Source organism: Marmota monax, unplaced genomic scaffold (assembly GCF_021218885.2).
Source record: "Marmota monax isolate L192 unplaced genomic scaffold, Marmota_monax_Labrador192_F-V1.1 WCK01_AAM20220418_F8-fsc00087, whole genome shotgun sequence".
In the NCBI taxonomy this organism is placed as follows: Eukaryota; Metazoa; Chordata; class Mammalia; order Rodentia; family Sciuridae; genus Marmota; species Marmota monax.
The window spans coordinates 451,072-477,533 of record NW_026693476.1 but is presented as its reverse complement, the minus strand read 5'-3'; the positions used below and the strand labels follow the sequence as shown (position 1 = coordinate 477,533).

Here is a 26,462-nt window from a genome sequence, read left to right as displayed (position 1 = left end):
GTAGGGTCGGGCTCCAAATTCCTTAATAGGACACCCATAGCACAAAAGTTGATAACAAGAATCAACAAATGGGACTTACTTAAACTGAAAAGTTTTCTCTCAGCAAGAGAAACAATAAAAGAGGTAAATAGGGAGCCTACATCATGGGAACAAATTTTTACTCCTCACACTTCAGATAGAGCCCTAATATCCAGAGTATACAAAGAACTCAAAAAATTAAACAATAAGAAAACAAATAACCCAATCAACAAATGGGCCAAAGACCTGAACAGACACTTCTCAGAGGAGGACATACAATCAATCAACAAGTACATGAAAAAATGCTCACCATCTCTAGCAGTCAGAGAAATGCCAACCAAAACCACCCTAAGATACCATCTCACTCCAGTAAGATTGTCAGCCATTATGAAGTCAAACAACAACAAGTGCTGGAGAGGATGTGGGGAAAAGGGTACTCTTGTACATTGCTGGTGGGACTGCAAACTGGTGCGGCCAATCTGGAAAGCAGTATGGAGATTCCTGGGAAAGCTGGGAATGGAACCACCATTTGACCCAGCTATTGCCCTTCTTGGACTTTTCCCTGAAGACCTTAAAAGAGCGTACTACAGGGATACTGCTACATCGATGTTCATAGCAGCACAATTCACAATTGCTAGACTGTGGAACCAACCCAGATGACCTTCAATAGATGAATGGATAAAAAAAATGTGGCATTTATACACCATGGAGTATTACGCAGCACTAAAAAATGACAAAATCATAGAATTTGCAGGGAAATGGATGGCACTAGAGCAGATTATGCTTAGTGAAGCTAGCCAATCCCTAAAAAACAAATACCAAATGTCTTCTTTGATATAATGAGAGCAACTAAGAACAGAGCAGGGAGGAAGAGCAGGAAGAAAAGATTAACATTAAACAGATACATGAGGTGGGATGGAAAGGGAGAGAAAAGGGAAATTGCATGGTAATGGAGGGAGACCCTCATTGTTATACAAAATTACATATAAGAGGTTGTGAGGGGAATGGGAAAATAAACAAGGAGAGAAATGAATTACAGTGGATGGGGTAGAGAGAGAAGATGGGAGGGGAGGGAGGGGGGATAGTAGAGGATAGGAAAGGTAGCAGAATACAACAGTTACTAATAGGGCATTATGTATAAATGTGGATGTGTAACCGATGTGATTCTGCAATCTGTATTTGGGGTAAAATTGGGAGTTCATAACCAACTTGAATCTAATGTATGAAATATGATATGTCAAGAGCTTTATAATGTTTTGAACAACGAATAAAAAAAAAGAAAATTTTGAGGAAGAAAAACCATAAAAAAAGGAATAAAAGTGGATTTATATACAAAAAAAATAAATAAATAAATATTAAAAAAAAAACAAAACAAAAAGACAGCATTTCACCACATTGTCCAGATTGACCTCAAACTCTCCATGCCCCTGTCTAGCACTCCAGAGTAGCTGGGATTATAGGTGTGCACCACTGTGCTGACAGGAATACATTGTGTAGATTAGTTGTGAAACGGTTCCATCCTCCATCCTAACTTGCCACTGAACTTTTACCCCAACAGTCGACACATTGATAAGGAATAACATCTTTTTAAACAAACACCAGTGTTTAAAAACACATTTTCAACTAGCCAGGACTAAATTGTCAAAGAGAGGATGGGCAATGAAGCTTGCAGCAAGAGTTCAAGGTCGTTAGACTCCAGCAGAGGGCATAGCATTTAAAGCCCCAGTCCTGCCTTGAAGAATGAGGAGACCAGCCCCGAGGCTCGTTCAGCTGCACTCTGCGCTATAGCAGGTTAGAACTCTCTGTGTTCTTTTGAACTACTCTTCATGTTGCAGGGGTGGGGAGCAGATGTGAACATGGGATATTCACCAAGATAGACTGGAGAAAGCAAAAGTTTAATTATATAATGATATATTTTGTTGTTGTGATTTTGGGCCAGACTTTGACTCATGTCACTCTCTAAGGCACAGCATAGTGAGTCATAAATATCTCTTCATTCTACCAGGGTCCTGTCCTATACCCTAAAGGAAGGAATGCTGAAATAGCTCCACAGACAGTTCTTGCTGAGTTTCTCTCCTCAGTCTGTCAGCATTGTCCCAAGCCCCTGGGTCCAATCATATTGCCTCACGATTTTCCAAGTGCCCATCATAGTTATGCAGTGAGGTACCCTTAAGAAAGCAAAGGAACAAGGTTCAAACAGCCTCCTGATGCATGAACACAAGGAGGTTCTGAAAAGTGGCTGTCTCCTTCCCAGATGTTTTGCCAAATTAGTCTGTACACCTCTATTCATTGTTGTAACATCCTATAGAGTAAACTGATGAAAGATTTCAGGGATTCTCACCCCAAAATCGAGAACCTCAAAATGCTGGTTAGCTACATAATTGGAACATAAAGAGCACCAAATGCCAGAACAAGCTTCCCCCTGATTTCTCCTTGATGCTTAAATTCCTGAACCCAGGGAGGAAGAAATTACCTCGCTGAAATTTCATTAACTAAACTCATATCACAGGAAGACTCAAGCCTGTCAACACATCTGCCCAGACCTGTCCTTTTCCATAGTCCTCTATTCGCATCCCATAGAGAATGATTTACCAATCATTGTTCATTCCAGGGGCAAGTGTACTTTGTCCCAAGCACAGGGAGTTTCCCTACAAATTAATAGCTAACTACCCCCAAATTGTCTACATATGCTATTTTGCACCTCCCTTGTAGGAAAGGGGGTTTATAGGCTTCTGAATGACATTGGAGTAGTGGGAAATTGTACTCCTCTGATATACCCCCATGCAGTAAATTTCCTTTTCCCAGAATGAATATATTTTATACCTTTCTATTTCATCTTTATTATTTTGTTCCAGGGAAACTTCAGAAATTGAAGGGAAATTTCCCATCCTCTTGCACCAGAAAATATAGATGTATGCCTGGGATGTTTGAATCACTTAAGCAAATTAATCAAACCCCTTCTAAGCTAGTTGATCAGAAGCACAGGTCGGTCAATCTGAGACTTCCAACTGGCTTCTAAAGGGTGAATGGGCATTTTTGGTGAGTGAAGTGGAATTTGCTAGCATGGCCCTTGGCTCACAAAAACTTATTACGTGGAAAGGCCAATGATATCAGTGTGAGGGATGTGGAGACGTCCCAGGGAAGTCCTCTCATGGTGTTCAAGAATAGCTATGCTTGCAACAATTTACTGAGGATGCCATTAACCACTGATATTTAGAGACAGCACTAACACCTGGGGAGTTTCTCCCTTGGATGCATTTAATTAGGAAACAGTAACATTTCCAGTCCCTTGGTCCTTGTTAGCCAGGATGCCTAAAGTGAAAATGGAAGAGAGCCTGAGTCTGACTGAGGCTAGACCAAGCTCAGAATTCAGTCTGCCTGAACTTAGACCACCAGCTTCAGAGTGACTCCCTGGGAAAAATTGCTGGAGTAACAGAGAGTACTTTTAGGACTCTGGGCACCATGCCATTACTGTTGGGAAGCACAGTTCCAACATTCTATGGAAATCAGAGGGTTTGGTTTGAAGAAATAGTTTCATTTACTTTCTTCAAATGGATGATGAGAGTAAAATCCTTTACTTTCACTTCAACTCTGCAGAGCAGTGTGTTTGTTTTAAGTGCTACAGAGTGGAAGAGAATGTTTGGGTTGATGCAAGATACACAGCTCCAGACGGAACCACTCAGATGGCTTTTCCTGATGCAGACCTACACAGGGTTGTCCCAAGGGAACATTTGGCCAGGGGAACTATATAAAGTCACTGTACAATGGCTTTCATGCTGAGAACAGGACTTGCCACATCCCCATAAATGCTGCCTGGAGCAGCCCACGTGAAGCAGCTTTAATGCTTCCTATGCACGTGTGTGGAGCTAGATTCAATATGACTGGAATATTCAACTGTTTATTAAGCTCATCCCCCATGTCGTGTTAGACGCTCTGATTTAATGGGGACCCTTCTCCTTGGGTACCCTGTGTAACTGTACCTATGAGAAAACTTTTCTATTTGGGTGTCTCAGTTTCGCTTTATAGCTCTTACCATTGCTAACATAAACAAGAGGCTAATTAAGAAAAAGGTAGTGAAAATGGAGTTACAATTACAGGAATCATCCCAGGAAAGTTGGACTATTTTAAAAGGTTTTTGAGAATTAAAATGGATGTAGAAACTGTTAAAGCAAAACTCTTGAGGCCAAAGGAAGTCTGAAATAAAAGGGCTTATTGACCCATTCCAAACAAATGATAGCCGGGTGAAGCAGAAACCAGGTCCTGGGCAGGTTCCATAGCTACCAGCATTAGAACAGGTTATAGGATGGGATATGTCTGCCACACCAGAGCTAAGAGCATTGGATAAACCTTGGGAAAGGAAAGTGCTTGTGATCTCCACTGGCCATAGATGAGCAGGACAGTGCTTAGCAGGGGAGGTTTGGGGATAGGGGGCTAATCTGTAAGAAGTACTTGGTGAGTGTTCTGGGTGGAAAGCAGCTCCCTATGACCCCTTGATAGTTGTCCTAGTGCCCTTTTGAGTCAAGAGCTTCAGCATCTGCTTAGGATTATGGGGAAGTTTCTTGTTTATTTTGCCCTCTGCTGTTATTGCAATAACTTGAAAAAATCTTTTCTTTTCTTCTATTCTCTGGCCTATCACTGAATTTAGAACATCCCAGAATTTGGGGTATTATCAAAAACATTGTTGTGAGTGAAAGTAGAAGATTGAAAAGGAGATTCAAAGTTCTCTTCCCAGTAGAGTATAAATCTTGACCCAGTTACTGAGACAGAGAGTGAATAAAATGGACATTGACAGGTTAAAAAAAATTTAATATTGCCAAGTTGTAGCTGTGTGATTGAAAGGTACTAGACACCTTGGTTTCCTCACAAAATGTCAAAATGTATTGACGAATATTAAATTTAATAATTCATTGTTTTTCACTAAGTTCAAAAGCCACATACACCACTTCTACCAGTTGTAATTCACTGAAAATCCACCTGATTCACTTGGTCTCTGGACCAAAGCAATCACAAGTTCTTTTATCCATTTCAATCTTAATTTTAATCTATAATATTTCCAACACTCAAGGTGCATATCATACATCACACACACACACACACACACACACACACACGGGGTGGGGGGAGAGGGAGAGAGAGAGAGAGAGAGAGAGAGAGAGAGAGAGAGAGAGAGAGAGAGAGAGAGAGAACCAAAAGGTTAAGTTGGCCACAGGTTTCAGGATGCTATGCAAAGGCAGAGAGCAGATATAAATGAAAAGATTCACGTTAGGTGGTCACATAAGAGTTTTAAGGAACAAGTTCAGCAGAGTTACAGTAAAAGACCCAGGATGGCTGGCTGTTTCAAAGTGTCAGTTTCAGGTGCCAGCATGAAGTGAGTCATAGATGTCATAAGGGGCCGGAGAAACTAGGCTATATATATGACAAACCCAAAGTCAATATCCAAGTGAAAGTGAAAAATCCGAAAACTTCCTTTAAAATCTGGAACAAGACAGGGGTGTCTACTTTCACCACTCCTGTTTGATATAATACTAGGAAATCCAGCCAGGATGACTAAACAAGGGAAGAAGGTCAAAGGGATTAAAATAGGAAAGGAAGAAGTCCAATTCACTGTTCGCAGATAATAAGATCCTGTACTTAGAAGAGTCTAAAAGTTCCATCAGAAGACTGTTAGAGCTAATAAATACATTCAGAAAAGTAACAGGATCAACTTAAAAAGTAAATAACTTACCTAGACACCAATACAGAATCTAGTGAGAAAGAAATCAGGAAAATGATTCCATTCACAATAGCCTCAAAAAATTCCTAGGAATAAATCTAACTAAGGAGGTAAAATGAAATGATAATTAAGAAACCCTGAAGAAAATTGAACGTAAGCACAAGAAGGTGGAAAGACTTCCCATGATCATGGATAGGCAGAATTAATATTGCTAAACTGGCCTTACTACCAAAAGCAATATATACATTCAATGCAATCCTCATCAGAATACCAATCCCATTCTTCACAGAACAAGGAAAAACAGATCTGAAATTCAATTGGAAAAATAAAAGACCCAGAATAACCAAAGCAACTCCTCATTGGGATCCCAGCTTTGACTTACCATGCCTGCCTGTATTTCCTCAATACATAAATGCTATATCTTAGGAAGGTAAACTTCAAGCCACTTTTATGCTTTGTGATAGGTGATACACAGGACTAAGAACTTAAGTAGAGGCATTGCAAATGTCACCAGATAACCTGGGCTCTGTAACTTTCAAGAATGATTATCTGGCAGTTATCTTTTATTTATTTATTGGTACCAGGGTTTGAACAGAGGGCCACCTTACTACTGAGCCACATCCCCAGCCCTTTTCATTTTTTATTTTGAGACAGGGTCTCATTAAGTTGCTGAACCTGGCCTCAAACTTGTGATCCTCCTGCCTCAGCCTCCTGAGTAGGTGGGATTAAAGGGTGTATGTCACTGCCTGGTTGGCAGTAATCATTTAACCATTTATGTGGGGCTCTCTTTAAAATTTTGTGGTACTGGCCAAAAGATGGGTATGTTGTCTTTGAAAAAATCAGGGAAGGGGGAGTAAAATTAAGTAACCCAACAACAACTCCCAAGGGAGCTGCCCTGATACAACTTAAAGTGAATCTTTTCCTCTCTTTCCACTTGATTGTGTTATGGGGAAGGATCTGATTGTGGGATGGCTTTATTAACCAATACTATAAAACAGAAAGCACGGAACTACATCCTTATCGCACTATTAATGCTAAACAGGGAATTGTCAGATTACTTCAGCCCATAGCATGTAGAGTAACCTCTGCTGTGCTCACAGGGACACATTCTCTCTACAAGATCGCCAAGTGGGACATAAATTAGGGCTGATGACAAAGGCCTCCCAGCACCTCCCAGGGAATACTGAGGTTGGTACTCAGTAAATTTCACTGAAATGGAATGTACTTTCTTGATACTGTCAATGAATCACAAAAATAATTAAAGATAAATTCTCCAAAAGTTAATGAGACTCATCATTGTAATAGCAGTGCAGGGCAATGAGAATAGGTGTGCCCTAGAAAACCGTGGGCCCATTAAAAGATGCTGTTGCAATGGGAGATTTTTTTATAGAGAAATCTGAGAAGGATTACATCAAATATTTTGAAAGAATATTATCTAGCCACAAAGATTAAAAATTATGGTGAGGATAGTTGAAAATGGAAATAAAGTTCCTAGAATATGTCCTTGCTGAAGTACTTTTTGAACCCTGGTGACCATGGCATTCCTGCAAGTTTGCTTCTGGCAGAGACTTTTATCATGGATTTGAGGTAAATATGCATAAAAGCACTTCCTTCATGACTCCCACCTTTCTTGATAGTTTGTAAGGGTTGACCATGGTGAGCTCATTTTGATTCTAACCATTTTCACTTTTCTTTTCCACTATCAGATAATTAATTCAAGCCACCCTCATGAACAGATTTTCTAAACTCATCCTGAAACCACAAATACCACAATGTCTTAGGTGACATCAGGGAAATCTAGTGGGCATGGTACTTCCCAAAGAGACCTCAATCAAATAGGAATGGTTTACACAGGACCATGCTACCTGAGGGAGGCAAGGAGGAGGTAGTCAGGAGCACACAACCCATTTCCCTAGGATTGGGACTATGTAAAGAGCTTCTGAAGTCGATCAACACTTGGACCCAGACCTAGGAACAGCTCTCAGCTGGCCAACAGAAAGCTGCTTGTGGGTGGCAGGTCCAAGTTGAAATGACAACATCATGTTTCATGGAAGCAGCTCTGATTGGAGAAGATAAAAAAAAAGTCAGCTCATTGTGCTGAACTGCACAAATGACACTCAAACCATGGCAAAATTCCCTGGGTCTGGGCATATACTGAATCATGGGAAGTGGCCAAAAGTCATGCTCCCATGGTCAGGCAGAAGGTCAGAGGAAACAATGCACTAAAAGGACCACCATGTGGGGAGCAACCCTGTGGATATCAGGAGTGCTTTCAAGTAGGACATGACGCCCGTCGTAAAAACCTCCTTCCAGGTAGGGAAGGTTGTTAGAACTGGCAACCCATGTCCCCATGTGACCAATTAACATGACCATTTAGGTCCACAAAATAAGTGGATATGGTACTGCAGAAAGAGATGGGGCTCAATCAGGACATGTTCTTCTCCCATCCTTTCAGGGATCTTGTCAGTAGGAATTTCTCTGTCTTCCTGCAAAAGGGATAAAGGCAGTAGATGGGTACAGAATTCATGGAGGGAAGGTCTTGAACATTCTGGCCAGTGATACTGATGCTGGTAGACCTGAGGGCCACACATGGCACCTGACAGGAGTAGACACTAACTCTGGATTGTACTTTGCTTACCCAGTGCCAGAGACAAATGTTCAGAGGGTTACTGACCACAGCAGAATTCTTGCTCAAGCTTAGACAAATGTTAGTTCTGCAGACCAAGCAACTCTGGTCTGCAGTAGACAAAGAGAGACGGTTCTCAGTAATAATTTTCTAGGAGAGTGGATGGGACAATTAAATCACTGGTTGTTGAAAGTGGAAGAGATAAAGGCGTAAAGGGCTACCATACACCCCTTCTCAAGTCTGTGCTCACACTCAGCAGCAGTGAGGCTCAAGGAACATCCTCGCTTGATAGTGCTCTGTAGTCCTGATGGACTGGGGGGACAGAGGGGAAGGATGGTGGTAAGACTGTGCAACTCCTGCCAAAAAAGGAGCATGCCGATAGACAACCATACACATATGCATCTCTTTGTGTGTAAGTGTGCATATATATTTTAATATGCATATATATATATATGTACATATACATATTCATTTATATTAGTAGTTTCTTCCCCACTTCATTTTTTTAATCTTTAAAAAGCAAGTGATTTCAATTTGCTGAATTGAGACTAATAAGGGAAATCTCCATGTTCTTTTTTTTTCCAATGTCCAAATAGCCGATGATTCAATAAAATAAAGATGGAAATTTGAACAAAGATATGAAAAATATTAAATAAGTTATATTATCGAGTATTCAACTGTATATGAGTTTTTTTTCTTATTCTGTTCTTCTGTTCCTGATAACATTTGTCACTAGAACTATGTAATCTTAAAGCACTGAAAAATTTATGTTTCGATTAAGATTGTATAGTTCTTGTGAATAATAACTGTTTCATAAGCATCTTGATATACCGATTCACCTATGATCTAGCATTAATAAAAGAGAGAAACTGCTAACAATAGAGCTAAGAAGAAAAATTGCAGCTTATATAAACTATAAATATTGTTTAAGTAAGCTAAAGTACCAGGAATAATAAAGCAGCATTCTTTAATGAAAAACTTTAAATTCGTGATTTCAGCTTTACTTCTGCTATGTTTTGTAAAAACCATACCACTGGACTAATGTTCTTTAAGTCATAAGTGAAAAGGCAAATCTTGATGTTTTCATTAAAAATACTATTTTTTAAGAAACATCCATGGTGTAACTACTAAATGCCAGAAACTGTGCTAGGTCCAAATTACAATAATCCATATCGTCCCAGAATGAATTTACAGATCGACGTTCTTAATGAGTCCAGCACATGATTAAAGACGTGTTTAAGCTTTCTCAGGCCTGATTGAGGCTTTACCTATAAACCTTGATGGGGAGAAACTATCTGCCCCTCACCAGACTTGGTACACATCCAGGACATTGCAGTCATTAAAGGTAATTGTAGACAACACTAAAGCTCCTCTGGGCTGTCCTGCATTTCACACATCTGCGTTCTAATCCCTGGACATCCACTTCTATAGATATCCTTATCTAAGACCTTGAACAGAAATATTTTTCAGTGCCTGCTGAGGTCTGCTTGTGGGTTAAAGCACACTGTCACCACTCTGATTCAAAACTCTACACTTTTCCACTCTTATACCTCACTTTGCCCTCCATTCAAACCCAAGGTCCATAATACTGCTGGAGTAGTCTGTTGGTCTTAGGGCTCCCTCAACAGAAAGTTGACCCTCACATTTGGGATGATCTCTCTGACCCTTCACTAACACATTGGGTTTTAAAAAATTTTTTATTATAACTTGTTGTATATGACAGTAGAATGCATTAAAATTCATATTACACACATAGAGTACCATTTTTCATATCTCTGGTTATATAAAAAGTACATTCACTCCATTCGTGTCTTCATACACGTACTTAGGGTAATGATGTCCATCTCATTCCACTGTTTTTCATACCCCCATTACCCCTCCTCTGCCCTGCCACCCCTTTGCCCTATTTAGAATTCATTTAACACTCCCATGCTCCTCCTTCCAACCCCCCTATGAACCAGCCTCCTTATATCAGAGAAAACATTTGGCATTTTGTTTTTTGGGATTGGCTAACTTTACTTAGCATTATATTCTCCAACTCTATATCCATTTACCTGCAAATGCCATGACTTTATTCTCTTTTAATGCTGAGTAATATTCCACTGTGTATACAGGCCACATTTTCTTTATCCATTCATCTACTGAAGGGCATGTAGGTTGGTTCCACAGTTTAGCTATTGTGAATTGTACTGCTGTAAACATTGATGAGGCCTGTGTCCCTGTAGTATGTTGTTTTTAAGTCCTTTGAGTATAAACTGAGGAGTGGGATAGCTGGGTCAAAGGGGGTTCCATTCCAGTTTTCCAAGGAATCTCCATGTTGCTTTCCATATTGGCTGCACCAGTTTATAGTCCCATCAGCAATGTATGAGTGTGCCTTTTCCCCCACATCCTCTCCAACACTTATTGTTGTTTGTATTCTTTTTTAATATTTATTTTTTAGTTGTAATTGGGCACAATATCTTTATTTTTATGTGGTGCTGAGGATCAAACCCAGGACTTTGCATGTGCTAGGTGAGTACTCTACTTCTGAGCCACAACCCTAGCCACTGATGTTTGTATTCTTAATAGCCGCCATACTGACAGGAGTGAGATGATATCTTACTGTAGTTTTGATTTGCATTTCTCTAATTGCTAGAAATGGTCAAATTTTTTAATATACTTATTGATTGATTATATATCACCTTCTGAGAAGTGCCTGTTCATGTCTTTGGCCCATTTATTGATTGGGTTATTTGTTTTTTTTGGTGTTTAGCTTTTTGTGTTCTTGTGTACCGTAGAGATTAGTGCTCTATCTGCAAGTGGTAAAAATTTCCTCCCAAGCTGTAGGCTCTCTATTCACCTCACTGATTGTTTCTTTTGCTGAGGAGAAGCTTTTTAATATAAGTCCATCCCATTTATTGATTCTTGATTTTAATTCTTGCACTATAGGAGTCTTATCAAGAAAGTAGAAGATTTGGGCCTACTTTTTCTTCTATTAGATGCAGGGTCTCTGCTTTAATTCTAGGTCCTTGATCCACTTTGAGTTGAGTTTTGTGCATGGTGAGAGATAGAGGTTTAATTTCATTTTGTTGCATATGGATTTCCAGTTTTCCAAGTACCATTTGTTGAAGAGGCTATCTTTTCTCCAATGTATATTTTTGGCACCTTTGTCTAATAAAAGATAACTGTAATTATGTGGGTTAGTCTCTGTGTCGTCTATTCTGTACCATTGGTCTACAGGTCTGTTTTGGTGCCAATACCATGCTGTTTTTGTTAATATTGCTCTGCAGTATAGTTTAAGCTCTGGTATAGTGATGCCACCTTTTTCAATCTTCTTGCTAAGGATTTCTTTGGCTATTCTGGGTCTCTTATTTTTCCAGATGCATTTTATGACTGCTTTTTCTATTTCTATGAGGAATGTTATTGGAATTTCAATTGGAATTGCATTAAATCTGTATACTGCTTTCGGTAGTATGGTCATTTTGACAATATTAATTCTGCCTATCCAAGAATTAGGGAGATGTTTCCATCTTCTAAGGTCTTCTTTAGCATTCTGTAGTTTTAACTGTAGAGGTCTTTCACCTCTTTTGTTAAGTTGAATTCCCAAGTATTTTTTTTTTTGAGGCTATTATAAATGGGGTAGTTTTTCTAGTTTCTCTTTCAGAGAATTTGCCACTTATATACATAAATGCCTTTGATTTATGGGTGTTGGTTTTGTATCCTGCTACTTTGCTGAATTCATTTACTAGTTCTAGAAGTCTTTTGGTAGAATGTTTTGGGTCTTCTAGGTATAGAATCATATTGTTGGCAAATATTGATAATTTGAGTTCTTCTTTTGCTATCTGTATTCCTTTTTTTTTGTCTGTCTAATTTCTCTGGCCAGTGTTTCAAGAACTATGTTAAATAGAAGTGGTGAAAGAGGGCATCCCCATCTTGTTCCAGTTTTTAGAGGAAATGCTTTCAATTTTTCTCCATTTAGAATGATGTTGGGCTGGGGCATAGCATAGATAGCTTTTACAATGTTGAGAATTATTTGAACATGAAGGGATGCTATATTTTGTCAAATGGTTTTTCTGTGTCTATTGAGATGATCATATGGTTCTTGTTTTTAAGTTTATTGATGTGATGAATTACATTTTTTGATTTTCATATGTTGAATCAAACTTGCATCCCTGGGATTAATCCCACTTGATCATAGTGCACTGTTTTTGATATGTTTTTGTATTGTATTTGTCAGAATTTTATTGAGAATTTTTGTATCTATGTTCATTGGAGATATTGGTCTGAAGTTTTCTTTCTTTGATGTGCCTTTGCCTGGTTTGGAATCAAGGTGATATTGGCCTCATGAAATGACTTTGGAAGTGCTCCCTCTGTTTCTACTTCACAAAATAATTTTGAAGAGTATTGGTATTAGTTCTTCTTTATAGGTCTTATAGAACTCAGCTGGGTATCCACCCAATTCTGAGTTTTTCTTGGTTGGTAGTGAAAGAACAAACAAGGCTCGTCGTCAGAGAAAATACCCGTTTATTGAGGAACAGCTCTATATATTTATAGAGCCGGGGGTGGTTTGACAGTTATGACAGTTTAATGGTTGAAGGGTTTGACAGTTGGCATGGGGTGCTTTCTGATTGGTGAGTAAGGATCATGTGAGCCAGGAGGGCTAGTCTGATTGGTGGGTAAGGATCATGTGAGCCAGCAGGGCTAGTCTGATTGGTGGGTAAGGATCATGTGAGCCAGCAGTGCTAGTCTGATTGGTGGGTAAGGATCATGTGAGCCAGCAGGGCTCACCATTGGAAGGCTCTTCTCCGGGAAAGGGGAAGTTAGTCTTTGGAGCCGGGGTGACTCCCAACAGGTAGGCTTCTCATGGCATCTTCTATTTCATTGCTTGAAACTTATCTGTTTAAATTGTATATATCATCCTGATTCAATGTGTAAATCATCTGACTTTAGAATTTGTTGATGCCTTTGATATTTTCTATTTTATTGGAGAACAGGTTTTCAAAATAATTTCTAATTATCTTCTGTGTTTCTGTAGTGTCTGTTGTGATATTTCCTTTTTAATGAAAAAGATGTTGTTATTTGAGTTTTCTCTCTTCCTCTCTTTGTTAGTATGGCTACAGGTTTGTCAATTTTATTTATTTTTTTCAAAGATCAACTTTTTGTTCTGTCAACTTTTTCAATTGTTTCTTTTGTTTCAATTTCATTGATTTCAGCTCTGATTTTAATTATTTCTTGTCTTCTGTTGTTTTAAATTCTTCTGCTGCTGCTTTTGGTGTTGATTTGTTTTTCTTTTCTAGGCTTTTGAGACATAATGTTGTCATTTATTTGTTGGCTTTTTCTTCTTTTAAGGAATGAACTTCATGCAATTAACTTTCCTCTTAGAACTGCCTTCCTAGTGTCCCAGAGATTTCAATATGTTGTATCTGTGTTCTCATTCACCTCTAAGATTTTTTCAATCTCCTTCTTGATGTCTTTTGCAATCCATTGTTTATTCAGTAGTATATTATTTAGTCTCCATGTGTTGGAGTAGCTTTTATAATTTTTTTCACTGATTTCTAATTTTATTTCATTATGATCTCATAGGATACAGGGTAGTATCTCTAGTTTTTGAATTTGCTAAGAGTTGCTTTGTGGCATAATACATGGTCTATTTTAGAGAAGAATCCATGTGCTGCTGAGAAGAAAGTGTATTCATTCATTGAAGGATGAAATATTCTATATATGTCAGTTTAATGTAAGTTATTGATTGTATTATTGAGTTCTATCGTTTCTTTGTTCAGCTTTTGTTTGGAAGATCTATCCAGTGGTGAGAGAGGTGTGTTAAAATCACCCAGAATTATTGGGTTGTGGTCTATTTGACTTTTGAACTTGAGAAGAGTTTGTTTGATGAGTGTAGATTCTCCATTGTTTGGAGCATATTAATTTATTATTGTTATGTCTTGTTGATGAATAACCCCCTAAAGCCATATGAAATATCCTTTTTTATCCCTTTTGATTATCTTTTGCTCAAAGTCTACTTTATTTGATATGAGGATGGAAACGCTTGCTTGCTTCTGCAGACCATGTGAGTGGCATAATTTTCCCCAACCTTTCATGTTCTGTCTGTGGATGTCTTTTCCTATGAGATGAGTCACTTGGAGGCAGCATATTGTTGAGTCTTTTTTTAATCCAATCTGCCAGTCTATGTCTTTTTATTGGTGAGTTTTAGGCTATTAACATTCAGGGTTTTTTTGAGTCATGATTTGTATTCCCAGCCATTTTTGTTTATTTTTGGTATTTACCTTGACTTGGTTTCTCCTTTGATTAGTTTTTCCTTTAGTGTGAAATACTTCCCTCTGTGGATTTTCATTGTTGTTTTTTAATTCTTCTTTATAGAATACTTTTCTGAGAATGTTCTGTAGTGCAGGCTTTCTAGTTGTGAATTCTTTTAACTTTTGTTTATCATGGAAAGTTTTTATTTAACCATTAAATCTAAAGCTTAATTTTGCTGAATATAAGATTCTTGGTTGGCATCCATTTTCTTTCAGAGCTTGATGTACGTTGTTCTAGGATCTTCTAGCTTTCAGGGTCTGGGTTGAAAAATCTGCAGATATCCTTATTGGTTTCCCCCTATATGTAATCTGATTCCTTTCTCTGGTGGCTTTTAATATTATTCTGTATATTAGACATTTTCATTACAATGTGCCTTGGTGTGGATTTGTTGTGATACTGTACCTTTAGCATCCTGTAATCCTCTTGAATTTGGTTCTCTAATTCATTTTTTATGTTCATAAATTTTTCTGATATTTCATTGAATAGATTTTTCATTCCTTTGGTTTGGAACTCTTTCAATAACTCATCCCAATAACTCTTAAATTTGCTCTTTTCATGCTTATCCCATATGTCTTGAATTTTCTGCTCATGGTTTCTTACCATTTTCGCTGTGTGATCTACATTCTTTTCAAGATTATATATTTTGTCTTCATTGTCTGAGGTCCTGTCTTCCAAGTGGTCTAATCTATTGGTGATGCTTTCAATTGAACTTTTAATTTGGTTTATTGTTTCTTTCATTTCAAGTATTTCTGTTTGTTTGTTTGTTTTTACAACCTATATCTCCCTATTGAAGTAATATTTTTCTTCCTATATTTGTTTATATAGCTCTTTGTCAAAATGATCCTTTTTTGCCTGCATTTGCTCCCTTGTATTATCATTTAATTCACAGAATATTTTTTATTACTTATATCCTGAACCCCTTCTCTGTAATTTCTTCTACTTTGCTGGCCATTCTAATAATGTGGTATCTTTATTTGTTTTGAGCACTTTCTTCCCTTGTCTTTTCATGTTCTTCCCTTCTAGCACTATGTTTTCAAGACCTTACCATTTTTACCCAATGGGCTTAAAGTGCCACTGTAGGGTTCCAATACCTCTCCTTTGAGGTGAAGGACAATGCTAACAGATCCCAATATAAACAATATACAACTAAAAATGAATATTTGCTATTAAGACATTTACAGTTTGGTCACAATGTACAGAGATGAGGAATTCAATTATTATTTACAATATACTCAGTAGGTTTGTAAAAGGGTTCACAGTTTCTGATGGTGGACAAATAACCAGGGGTGAGGAGAAGGATGATATGCTGAGGAGATAAGAAGAGAGGATACAGAGTTTTATATCTTAGGAAGTGTGAAAAGAAAACCAAATAGGAAGACTAGTAGCAGGAGAAGAGAGAGAAAGTAATTTTGGGTAGATAAGTAAGTAGAAAGACAGTAGAATACATAAAATAAACACACATATATATATATTAAGAAAAATAAAAAATGTTAAAATAGTAAAAATTGGTGGAAAAAAGAAAACAAATAAACAAACAAGAATATGCAACACAACTGTATTATACTATTCAGACATCTTAGTCCTCAAAATCCTAATTCCTGCAAAGTACTTGGCTTCATGTATGATGGGGATGTGAGGGCAGGAGAATAGAGAGGGAGAATAAACAAAAAATCTTGAAGGAAGAAACAGGGATTATTTTGTTTGTAGATCACTATCTTTCCTGCTTACCTTCTCATCCAATAGGTGGAGTCCTCTATTGTTAGCTCAGGATGGTGAAGGTAACCAGGGTGGAAGGGTTGGTCCTGGTTGGAGGGCACCTGGAAGTGGGGTATGGGACCTGCCAATCCCCAAAGAAAGACTACATCTCATGGATCTTTTTTTGGGCCCATTCGTGTGATGTGAGCACATTGTCTTATCTCCTTATTTCGCCTGAAGACCTCCCAGTTCCTGGTCTCTGTACTAGTCTCTAAACTGTATCACATTCAACCTCTCCCTTACTACTTTCTAATGAGGGACCTTTCTCTCCAAGGGTCTTGACCATGGTGCTTTGGATGCTGCACACCTGCCCCACTGAGAGCTGTTTTGTGTTAGGCACTCACTATGTCTGGTTAGCAGCTGCTGAGGAGAGGGGGTAGTTAGAACCTGGGTACTTGGAATTGGCTAATTTCACTTAGCTTTATCTTCTCCAACACCATCCATTTACCTGCAAATGCCACGATTTTATTCTCTTTTATTGCTGAGTAAAATTCCATTGTGTGTATATGCTACATTTTTTTATCCATTTATCTACTGAAGGGCATTTAGGTTAATTCCACAGTTTAGCTATTGTGAATTGTGCTGCTATAAACATTGATGTCACTGTGACCCTGTAGTATGCTGATTTTAAGTCCTTTGGGTATACAAAACAAATGCCAAATATTTTCTCTGATATAAGGAGGCTGATTCATAGTGGCGTAGGGAGGGGAAGCATGGGAGGAATAGACAAACTCTACATAGGACAGAGGGGTGGGGGTAGGGGGTTAGCAACAATGGTGGAATGTAATGGACATCATTATCCAAAGTACTTGTATGAAGACACAAATTGGTGTCAAGATAGTTTATATATAGCCAGAGATATGAAAAATTGTGCTGTATATGTGTAATAAGAATTGTAATGCATTCCACAGTTATTTATTTTTTAAAAAATCAATTAAAAAAAAAGAAAGAAAAAAGAAACTGGGTACCTGGCCAGCCAGAGTTCCAAATTGGAAGTTGCCCCCACTAAAGATAATGATGAAGGTGACCCAAGACCCAAGATGGAGGTGGTTGCTTTTGCCAATGGGGTGTCAGGTCCAGTGGGGGGAACTGGACAATGGCGTTGGATGATGAATTCAGAGATGAGCTCTGTGTCATGCTTACTTCAGAGCTTGTGTGAGCTTCTCTGGTGCAGGCGGGCTACTGCTGGTAGGGAACTATTTCTGCTGCTGCAGAGTCCCAAGATGGCGGCCACCAGGGAAGGCCCACCTTGGTAGATAGGGGTCCACACGGGGGCTGCCCAGGCCAGAGTTCCTGCAGTGGGAAGCTGCCAAGTGTCCTGTGTGGGAGCCGCATCCATGATTTCTGCTGTGCAGGTGCTGAGGCCAATGGTCCCGCTCAGGCACCCAGTAGTCCTGTGTGGGCGAGTAGTTGGGAGACCTACTCTGATACTGAGACCTTGAGCCTGTTGGGAAAACATATAATGGCAGCAGCACCCCAGAGAAAAACCCCAACATGGCACCTAACGACCCTCTTTCTCCTCTTTTTTTCTTTCACTGGTGTGAAACGTTCCCGCCGGTGCCAATGTTCAAATCCTGCTGGTGGAAGCCTTAGCCCCAATAAGAATTAACTTCTTGGGCTCTGGAACTGACATATGGAAGAGCTTGCCAATAAACGGGTGACCTGTTATCTACCTCAGCCCTGCGACCTCTCCTTAGACCTATATAAACACACAGCCTTTTGTAATAAAGCGGAACCTCTTCGGTGATCTGTGTCATGTGGTGTCTCCCATTCGTAGTGTGGTGCGGTGTCTTCCAGTCTTACAGAGCCCTGAATGGCTGGTGGCCATGATTCATACACAGGGCAGGAATATTGCTCAAAGAGAAGCATTATTGTCATTATTTGAGTCCCAGGTCATGGAACAACCCAAAATGCTGCCTCTCTGGTCCGCCATCTTGGATCCACTCTTCAATGTTCTTTTAATGAAATAAACACATTAATTCTCAAAAAAAAAAAAAAAAAAAAAGAATAAAATCAAGAGGAAACTACAGACATCTTTACTTCTGAACAGTGATGATAAATCATAAATAAATTATTACTATATAATGTAAACTTTTTTCAACATATAAGACACACACATGGAGAAAGACACATTAATATGAATATAAAACTCCATGAAGTATTATTTGTCACATGACTATGCAGATACTACCTAGGTCAAGAATTCAAACATGACAATACCTCTTACTAGTCATATATATATATATATATTTTTTAATTGGGTCTTTTTAGATATATATGATATTGGAGTTCATTTCAACACTGAGATATCATCTTACTCCAGTTAGAAATGCAATTATCAAGAATACAAGTAACAATAAGTGTTGGCTGGGATGTGGTTAAAAGGGTGTGCTCATACATTGTTGATGAGACTTCAAATTGTTGCACCACTGGAAAGAAAGTATGAAGATTCCTCAAGAAATTAAAATAGAACCACCATTGACCTAGTTATCCCCCTTCTCAATATATATAGCAAAGACGTAATTTTCCTGTGTACATATATGACAACACCACAGTGAATCTCACCAGTGTACATCCACAAGACTGGGGTTCTAATTAGTATAAGATATATTTCACATTTGTATAATTATATCAAAATGGGTTTTATTCCTTTGCACACCATAAAAATTTTTGATAGTAGAACCCATGTGGTGATTGCTAAATTCCCTTGCTCTTATATCTGGCCAATGCAGGACACGGGAGGTCATGAAAACCTCTTCATTCCAGAGGAGTCCAAACCCATACCCTCTAGGAAGAAACACTGAGTAATCTAAACAGACTGGGCTGCCGAGCCACCCATCTAGTCTGCTTGCTTTCGGTCATCCTCTTTCTGCCAATCATGTCTTGGTACATTGGTCCATGGTTAAACCATGTTTACACAATGAATTCTCCATGAAACACCAAAAGGACAGAGTTCAGAGAGCTGTACACGTGGAGATGCCTGGAGTGTGGTGTGTCTAGCACAGACCAGGAAGCTGCACGTACTTTCACCCACACCTCACCCTGTCCATCTCTTCTTCTGTATTCTCTGTAATCTCCTTTTTTATAACCATCTAATGCAAGCAAATATTTCTCTGAGTTCTATGAGCTGCTCAATCACTTCAATAAAAGCTTAATAGAAGAAATTTGCTAGAACCAGGAATTTTAGACAATTGCATAAAAAAAAAACAGGTCAAATAACTCTGGGCGTACAATTGGTGTCTAGGTTGTAAGAGGACAGTCTTGGAAATGGGAACATTACCCTATGAGGTCTGTAACCATGGCCAGGTAGAGAGTGTCAAAACTGGCTTGGAGTAGAGACTGCTCAGCTGGTGACCCCTACATAATTGACTCCCTGCATGGTGGGGAGAAATTCCCACATATTATGGGATCATGAAAGTGATGTGTGTGGTGAGAGAAGAGCGAGAGAAATTAGTTGGAGTGGGTTTTTCCCTTACATCATCCACAAGGGCTTTCTGTGTACTGTATTCATTGGACTTCTCTTTAGCCCTCTGCAGGGTCACCCTGTCTTCACACTTCCTACTGGCTGAGTTCTGCTTCCTGCATTGGCCATGACTGCTTGGAGCTGCCTGGTGACAGGAGCAGGAGGCTTTCTAGGCCAGAGGATCATCCACTTGTTGGTGAAGGAGGAGGAACTGCAGGAGATTAGGGCTCTGGACAAGATCTTCAAGCTGGAAACCAGGGAGGAATTCTCTAGTAAGTGACCTTGAGACTTGAAAGTGTGATTCCATTCTCTCACCCTCAAGCAAACTTAGAGCCATAAGGCCCCTCCTATGTCTACACTCATCAGGAGGAATGTGGGATGGCATTGCTTTAAGGAGACTGCATCCTTGTGACTCACAACTGGACAGGGTGGTAGTAGGCAGCCAGTGGGTCTCTAGATCTCCTTCCTTCCCATCTAGAGAATATCACATCAGATCTCACCTTTGCTCACAACTCTTTACTGTGGCAAAGGGTTGGTGTGGCAATAGGTGTGTAACATCAACAGAAGATTATCACATAGACATTCATAAGTAGAACCCTGCCTCTCCTAATTGCCCATAATTGGGTTCTTTCTTTGTTTCTGTTGTTCTGTTCTGCTCTGTTTTGTTGGGAGGTGGGGGTATATTTAGCATTTTCAGTGGAAGTGAATAAAAATGAATTGAAGGTAAAACTGTGTATTTAGGTCTCAGAAAGCTACAGAGAGAAAGATACAGGGAAAGTTACAAGTTTGCATTTTGACACCTGTGGGAATACACAAATCATGAATTCTGTGGAATGGCACTCACACTAAAGCTACACTTGTAAACTGTGGTCTGAAGGAGAAATGGAAAAGAATCCCTTGGGAACTGCCTGAAACACCTTTAGGTCTGCAGCAGGCATCAGGGTAGAGGGTCCCTGGCAGGAGAAAGGTCAGGAAGTGGTAAGGAGGATGCCCTCAGGACCCTCAGATGCGGAAAAAACAAAAGCCAGTTACTGCCCAGCTCTGTGAGGTGTGTACAGCCTTCAGCATGTTTATGTCAGTAGCACAGGAAGCAAAGCAGAGAGGTGGGATCTGGGAAAGGCCTTCACTCTCACTTTTAGCCCAGTGATTTCTGTCATTGAACACACTGAGGCAAAGTCACAAAGTGGAGGCATTGTCTCCAAAAGGCAGACAAGGGTGAGCAGAGGAAGAGAAGTGGATATTGGATTGGACAGTGGCCTCCACTCAATAAGCAAAAGGTCTCAAAATGCTTGGGACAACAGGGTCCTCCATTCCTACCTCAGACTGGCACAGAACTGCCTCTTACAGGCAGTCAGAGCTCCTGCACACACACCAGCATGCACTGCATGACATGCAGCACACAGAGGAGGAAAAGCCAACAGGGCAATGGCAGGCAGCTCCAGCCTGCACTCTCCCTTCCCCTACCTGCTCCTGGGGACTGCAGCCTGTGGGAAGGAATAAGGAAAACAGGGGCAGATGCTTAGTCACTGGCTAAAGCTAAACAAAAAAATGAGCACAGAGAGAAGAGCTTGGACACTCTACCTGGCACCTCTGAGGATATGGTTACCTACTGCTAGGGTCAGTCTGCACCTGTGCTCCCTAAAGTGTCCCAATTAATCCTGCTCAGTTGGCATCAAGTTTCTGCACTCCCCTTATTTCTCTTCAGGTGCCACCTGCACACTCAGCCTCCCCTCTGCACCAGCTCTCAGGCTGTTTCCTCAAGGTGTACCCTTTGGTCTCTTCCCCAAATCTCACTGGCTCTCTGATATTTTCACCAGCACCTCAGGTTCCATCCTCCATACCCACCTGTCTCTGAAGTTTTCCCCCAACAACTTACACATTGATAAGGATTGAAGACAAAGATCTTAGTAAGTAAATGCCAGTGTTTAATATTAACACATTTGCAATTCACCCAGGCTAAATTGTCAAAGAGAGGGTGGGCAATGAGCATGCAGCAAGAGTTCAAGGTTGTTAGACTCAGGCAGAGGGCACAGGATATAAAGACCCAGTCCTGCCTTGGAGAATGAGGAGACGAGCACAGTGGCTCTTTCAGCTGCCCTTTATACTATAAGAGGTTAGAACTTTCCATATTTGTTCAACTACTCTTCCTGTTATGGGGGTGTGGTGAGAGTGGAGGGGAACCTGGGATTTTCAATGTAATAGACCAGAGAAAACACAAATGCTGTTATATAATGATATATATAGTTGTTTCGGTTTGGGGCCAGTTTTTGACTCATCACTCTCTAAGACAAAGCATACTGGATCACAAAATCCTCTTGATTCTACCAAAATCCTATTCTATACACTCAAGGGGGAAATGCTGAAAAAGCTACACAGATAGTTCTTGCTGAGTTTCTCCTCAGTCTGTCAGTGTTGTGCCAATCCCCTTCTTTCCCATCATATTGCCACAATGTTTTCCAAGTGCCAATCATAGCTATGCAGTGAAGTACCCTTAATAAAGCAAAAGAACAAGGTTCAAACAGCTTCCTGATGGATGAACACAAGGAGGTTCTGAGAGAGTGGCTGTATTTTTCCTTCCCAAATGCTTTGCCCTGTGCATCTCTACATGTGTGTTATTGTTATAATATCATATAAACTGGTAAAGGATTTCCAGGCTCTTACTTCAAAATCAAGCATCTCAAAATGCTGGTTATATACACAAATTGTAACATAAAGAGTAAAAAGTGCCAGAACATGCTTTTCCCTTTTGGCCCCAAACCAAAACAACTATCTATATCATTACATAGCAACACTTGTGTGTTCTCCGTCTATTACATTGAAAATCCCAGGTTCCCCTCCACTCTCACCCCACCCCCGCAACAGGAAGAGTAGTTGAACAAAAGCTTTTCTCCATGCTACTTAAAGTCTAGAACCCAGGGAGGAAGAAATTACCTCCTTCACTGAGATTTTAAAACTAAACTCGTATCACAGGAAGACTCAAGTCTTTCAACACATCTATTCAGACTTGTTCTATTCCATTGTGCTCTATTCATGTCCCATAGAATCATTGTTCATTCTAGAGGAAAGTATACTTTGTCTCAAGCACAGTGTGTTTCCCTGAAAATTAATGGATAGCTACCCCCAAATTGTCCAATACCCCATTTTAAACCTCCCTGTAGATAAAGGGGTTTATCAGCTTCTGAATGATATTGGAGTACTGGGAAATTGTACTCCTCTGATATACCCCCATGCAGTGAATTTCCGTTTCCTAGCAAGATAATACTTTATACGTTTCTGTTTCATCTTTGTTACTTTATTCCAGGAAAGCTTCAGAAATCACATGGGAAATTTCCCATCCTCTTTCACCAGAAAACACAGATGTTTTCCAGGGATATTTGATTAACATAAGCAAATAAATCAAACTCTTTCCTAGCTACTTGGTCAGAAACAAAGTTCTGTCAACCTGAGACTTTCAACTGGCTTCTAAAGGGTGAGGGAACATTCTTGATGAGTGAAGTGGAATTTGCTAGAATGGCCCTGGTTCACAAAAACTTATTATGCGGGAAGGCCAATGATAAAACAGTGAGAGATGTGAATACTTCTGTCCCTGGCTGGCATCTTGGTCACCCATGGTCTAGAAAAGCAGCTGTGCTTGCAAACATTTATTGAGGACACAAGTTACCATTGGAATTTGGATATGGGAATAACACCTGGGGAGTTTCTCCCTTGGATGCACGTGGAAATGCATTTAACCAGGAAACAGTAAAATTTCCAGTCCCTTGGCCATTGTTAGCCAGGATGCCTAAAGTGAAAATGGAAGAGAGCCTGAGTCTGACTGAGATTAGACCAAGCTCAGAATTCAGTCTGCCTGAACTCAGACCACCAGCCTCAGTGACCTCCTGGGAAAAGCTGCTAGAATAACAGAGAGCACCTCTAGGACTTGGGCACCAGCTGGCCACCCATGTGAGGAAGGACAGTACCAACATTCTATGGAAATCAGAGGGTTTGGTTTGAAGAAATAGTTTCATCTACTTTCATCAAATGGACGGTGAGAGTAACACCCTTAGGAGCAGTGTGTTTGTTTTAAGTGCTACAGAGTGGAAGAGACTGTTTGGGTGGATGCAGGATACACAGCTCCAGATGGAACCATCTCAGATGGCTTTTCCTGATGGAGACCCACACTAGGTTATCCCAAGGGAACAGCTGGTCAAGGGAACTATACAAAGCCACTGTACAATGGCTTTCATGCTGAGAACCGGACTTGCCACATCCCCACAAATGCTGCCTGGAGCAGTCCACGTGAAGTAGCTTGAATGCCTCCTATGCACGTGTGTGGAGCTAGATTCAATATGACTGGGATATTCACCTGTTTGTCAAGCACAGGTTGATGCTCTGGTTAATAGGTCCCTTCTTCTTGGGCACCCTGTGTAACGGTACCTCTGAGAAAACTTTTCTATGTGGGTATCTCGGTTTCCCCTTATAGCTCTTACCATTGGTAACATGAACAAGAGGCTAATTAAGAAAAAAAGTAGTGAAAATGGAAGTAGAATTATAGGATTCATCCCAGGGAAGGTAAACTATTTTAAAAGGTTTCTGAGAGTTAAGTTGGATGTAGAAATTGTTAAAGAAAAACTCTTGTGGCTAAGGGAAGTCTGAAATAAAAGGGCTTATTGAGCCCTTCCATACAAATGCTAGTGAGGAGAAGTAGGAGGCAGGTCCTGGGTGGGTCCTACAGCTACCAGCATTAGAAAAAGTTACAGGTTGGGACATATCTGCCACACCAAATCTAAGAGCATTGGATGAATTTTGGGAAGAAAAGTGCTGCGATCTCCACTGGCCATAGATGAGGACAATGCTTAGTAGGAGAGGTTGGGGGATCCGGGGATAATCTGTAAGAAGTACTTGGTGAGTGTTCTGGGTGGAAAGTGACTCCCAATGACCCCTTGATAGTCATCCTCCTGTCCTTCCAAGTCAAGGGTTTCAAAATATGCTTAGGATTATGGAGAAGTTCCTTGATTTTTTTGTCCTAAGCTGTTATTGCAATAACTTTAAAAAATCTTTTGCTCTCTTCCATTCTTTGGCCTGCCTCTGAATATAGAACATCTCAGAATTTTGGAGTCTTATCAAAAACATTGTTGGGAGTGAAAGTAGAAAATTGAAAAGAAGAGTCAAGAGTCTCATCCCAGTAGAGTGTAAATATTGACCCAGTTACTGAGAAGTGTAGTGAATAAAATGGACATTGACAGGTCAAAAAAAATTAATACTGTCAAGTCATAGCTGTGCCATTAAAAGAGATTGGACACATTTGTTTCTTCCCAAAATTTCAAAATGTACTGGATAATATTAAATACAATAATTCATTGTTTTTCACTAAGTTCACAAGCTACACCACTTTCACCAGTTGTAATTCACTGAATATTCACCTGATTCACTTGGTGTCAGGACCAAGGCAATCACAAGTTCTTTTATCATTTCAATCTTAATTTTAATCTCTAATATTTCCAACACTCAAGGTGCATATCATACATCACACACACACACACACACACTCACACACACATACACACACACACATACACACGGAGAGAGACAGAAAGTACCAGAGGGTTAAGTTGGCCACAGGTTTCAGTATGCTATGCAAAGGCAGAGAGCAGATATGAATGAAAAGGTTCATATTAGGTGGTACCTAAGAGTTTTAAGAAATGAGTTCTGTGCCAGCATGAAATGAGTCATAGAGGTCATAAGGGGCCGGAGAAACTAGGAGATATATATATATATATATATATATATATATATATATATATATATATATATATAACAAATATATATATATATATATATGACAAATCCAAATTCAATATCCAAGTGAATGTGGAAAAATCTGAAACCTTTTCCTTTAAAATCTGGAACAAGACAGGGGTATCTACGTCTACTTTCACCACTTCTTTTTGATATAATACTAGGAAATCCAGCCAGGATGACTAGACAAGGGAAGAAGGTCAAAGGGATTAAAATAGGAAAGGAAGAAGTCTAATTCACTGTTTGCAGATAATAAGATCCTGTACTTAGAAGAGTCTAAAAGTTCCATCAGAAGACTGTTAGAGCTAATAAATAAATTCAGAAAAGTAACAGGATCAACTTAAAAAATAAATAACTTACCTAAATACTAATACTGAATCTACTGAGAAAGAAATCAGGAAAATGATTCCATTCACAATATCCTCAAAAAATTCCTAGGAATAAATCTAACTAAGGAGGTAAAATGAAATGATAATTAAGAAACCCTGAAGAAAGAAATTGAATGTAAGCATCAGAATGTGGAAAGACCTCCCATGATCATGGATAGGCAGAATTAATACTGCTAAACTGGCCTTACTACCAGAAGCAATATACATATTCAGTGCAATCCTCATCAGAATATCAATTACATTCTTCACAGAACAAGGAAAAACAGATCTGAAATTCAATTGGAAAAATAAAAGACCCAAAATAACCAAAGCAACCCTAAGCAATAAGCAATTCTGGACATATCACAATACCTGACTTCAAACTGTACCACAGAGTATAATAACCCCATGATACTGGCAAAAAAAGACACATGGATCAATGGTACAGAG

At 39.5% G+C, this 26,462-nt stretch overlaps 1 protein-coding gene across 1 annotated transcript in view; it reads left to right on the top strand.

Annotated features, from left to right (window-relative positions):
• Positions 1-1,653: 1,653 nt before the first annotated feature.
• Hsd3b1 (hydroxy-delta-5-steroid dehydrogenase, 3 beta- and steroid delta-isomerase 1) overlaps positions 1,654-26,462 on the top strand; it is a 39,733-nt gene continuing 14,924 nt past the window's right edge. Inside the window, exons 1-2 of the mRNA XM_046458172.2 lie at positions 1,654-1,809; positions 19,930-20,138. Of these exons, the coding sequence (XP_046314128.1) occupies positions 19,994-20,138 (145 nt within the window). The 5' untranslated portion in view covers positions 1,654-1,809; positions 19,930-19,993. The remainder of the gene's footprint in view (positions 1,810-19,929; positions 20,139-26,462) is intronic.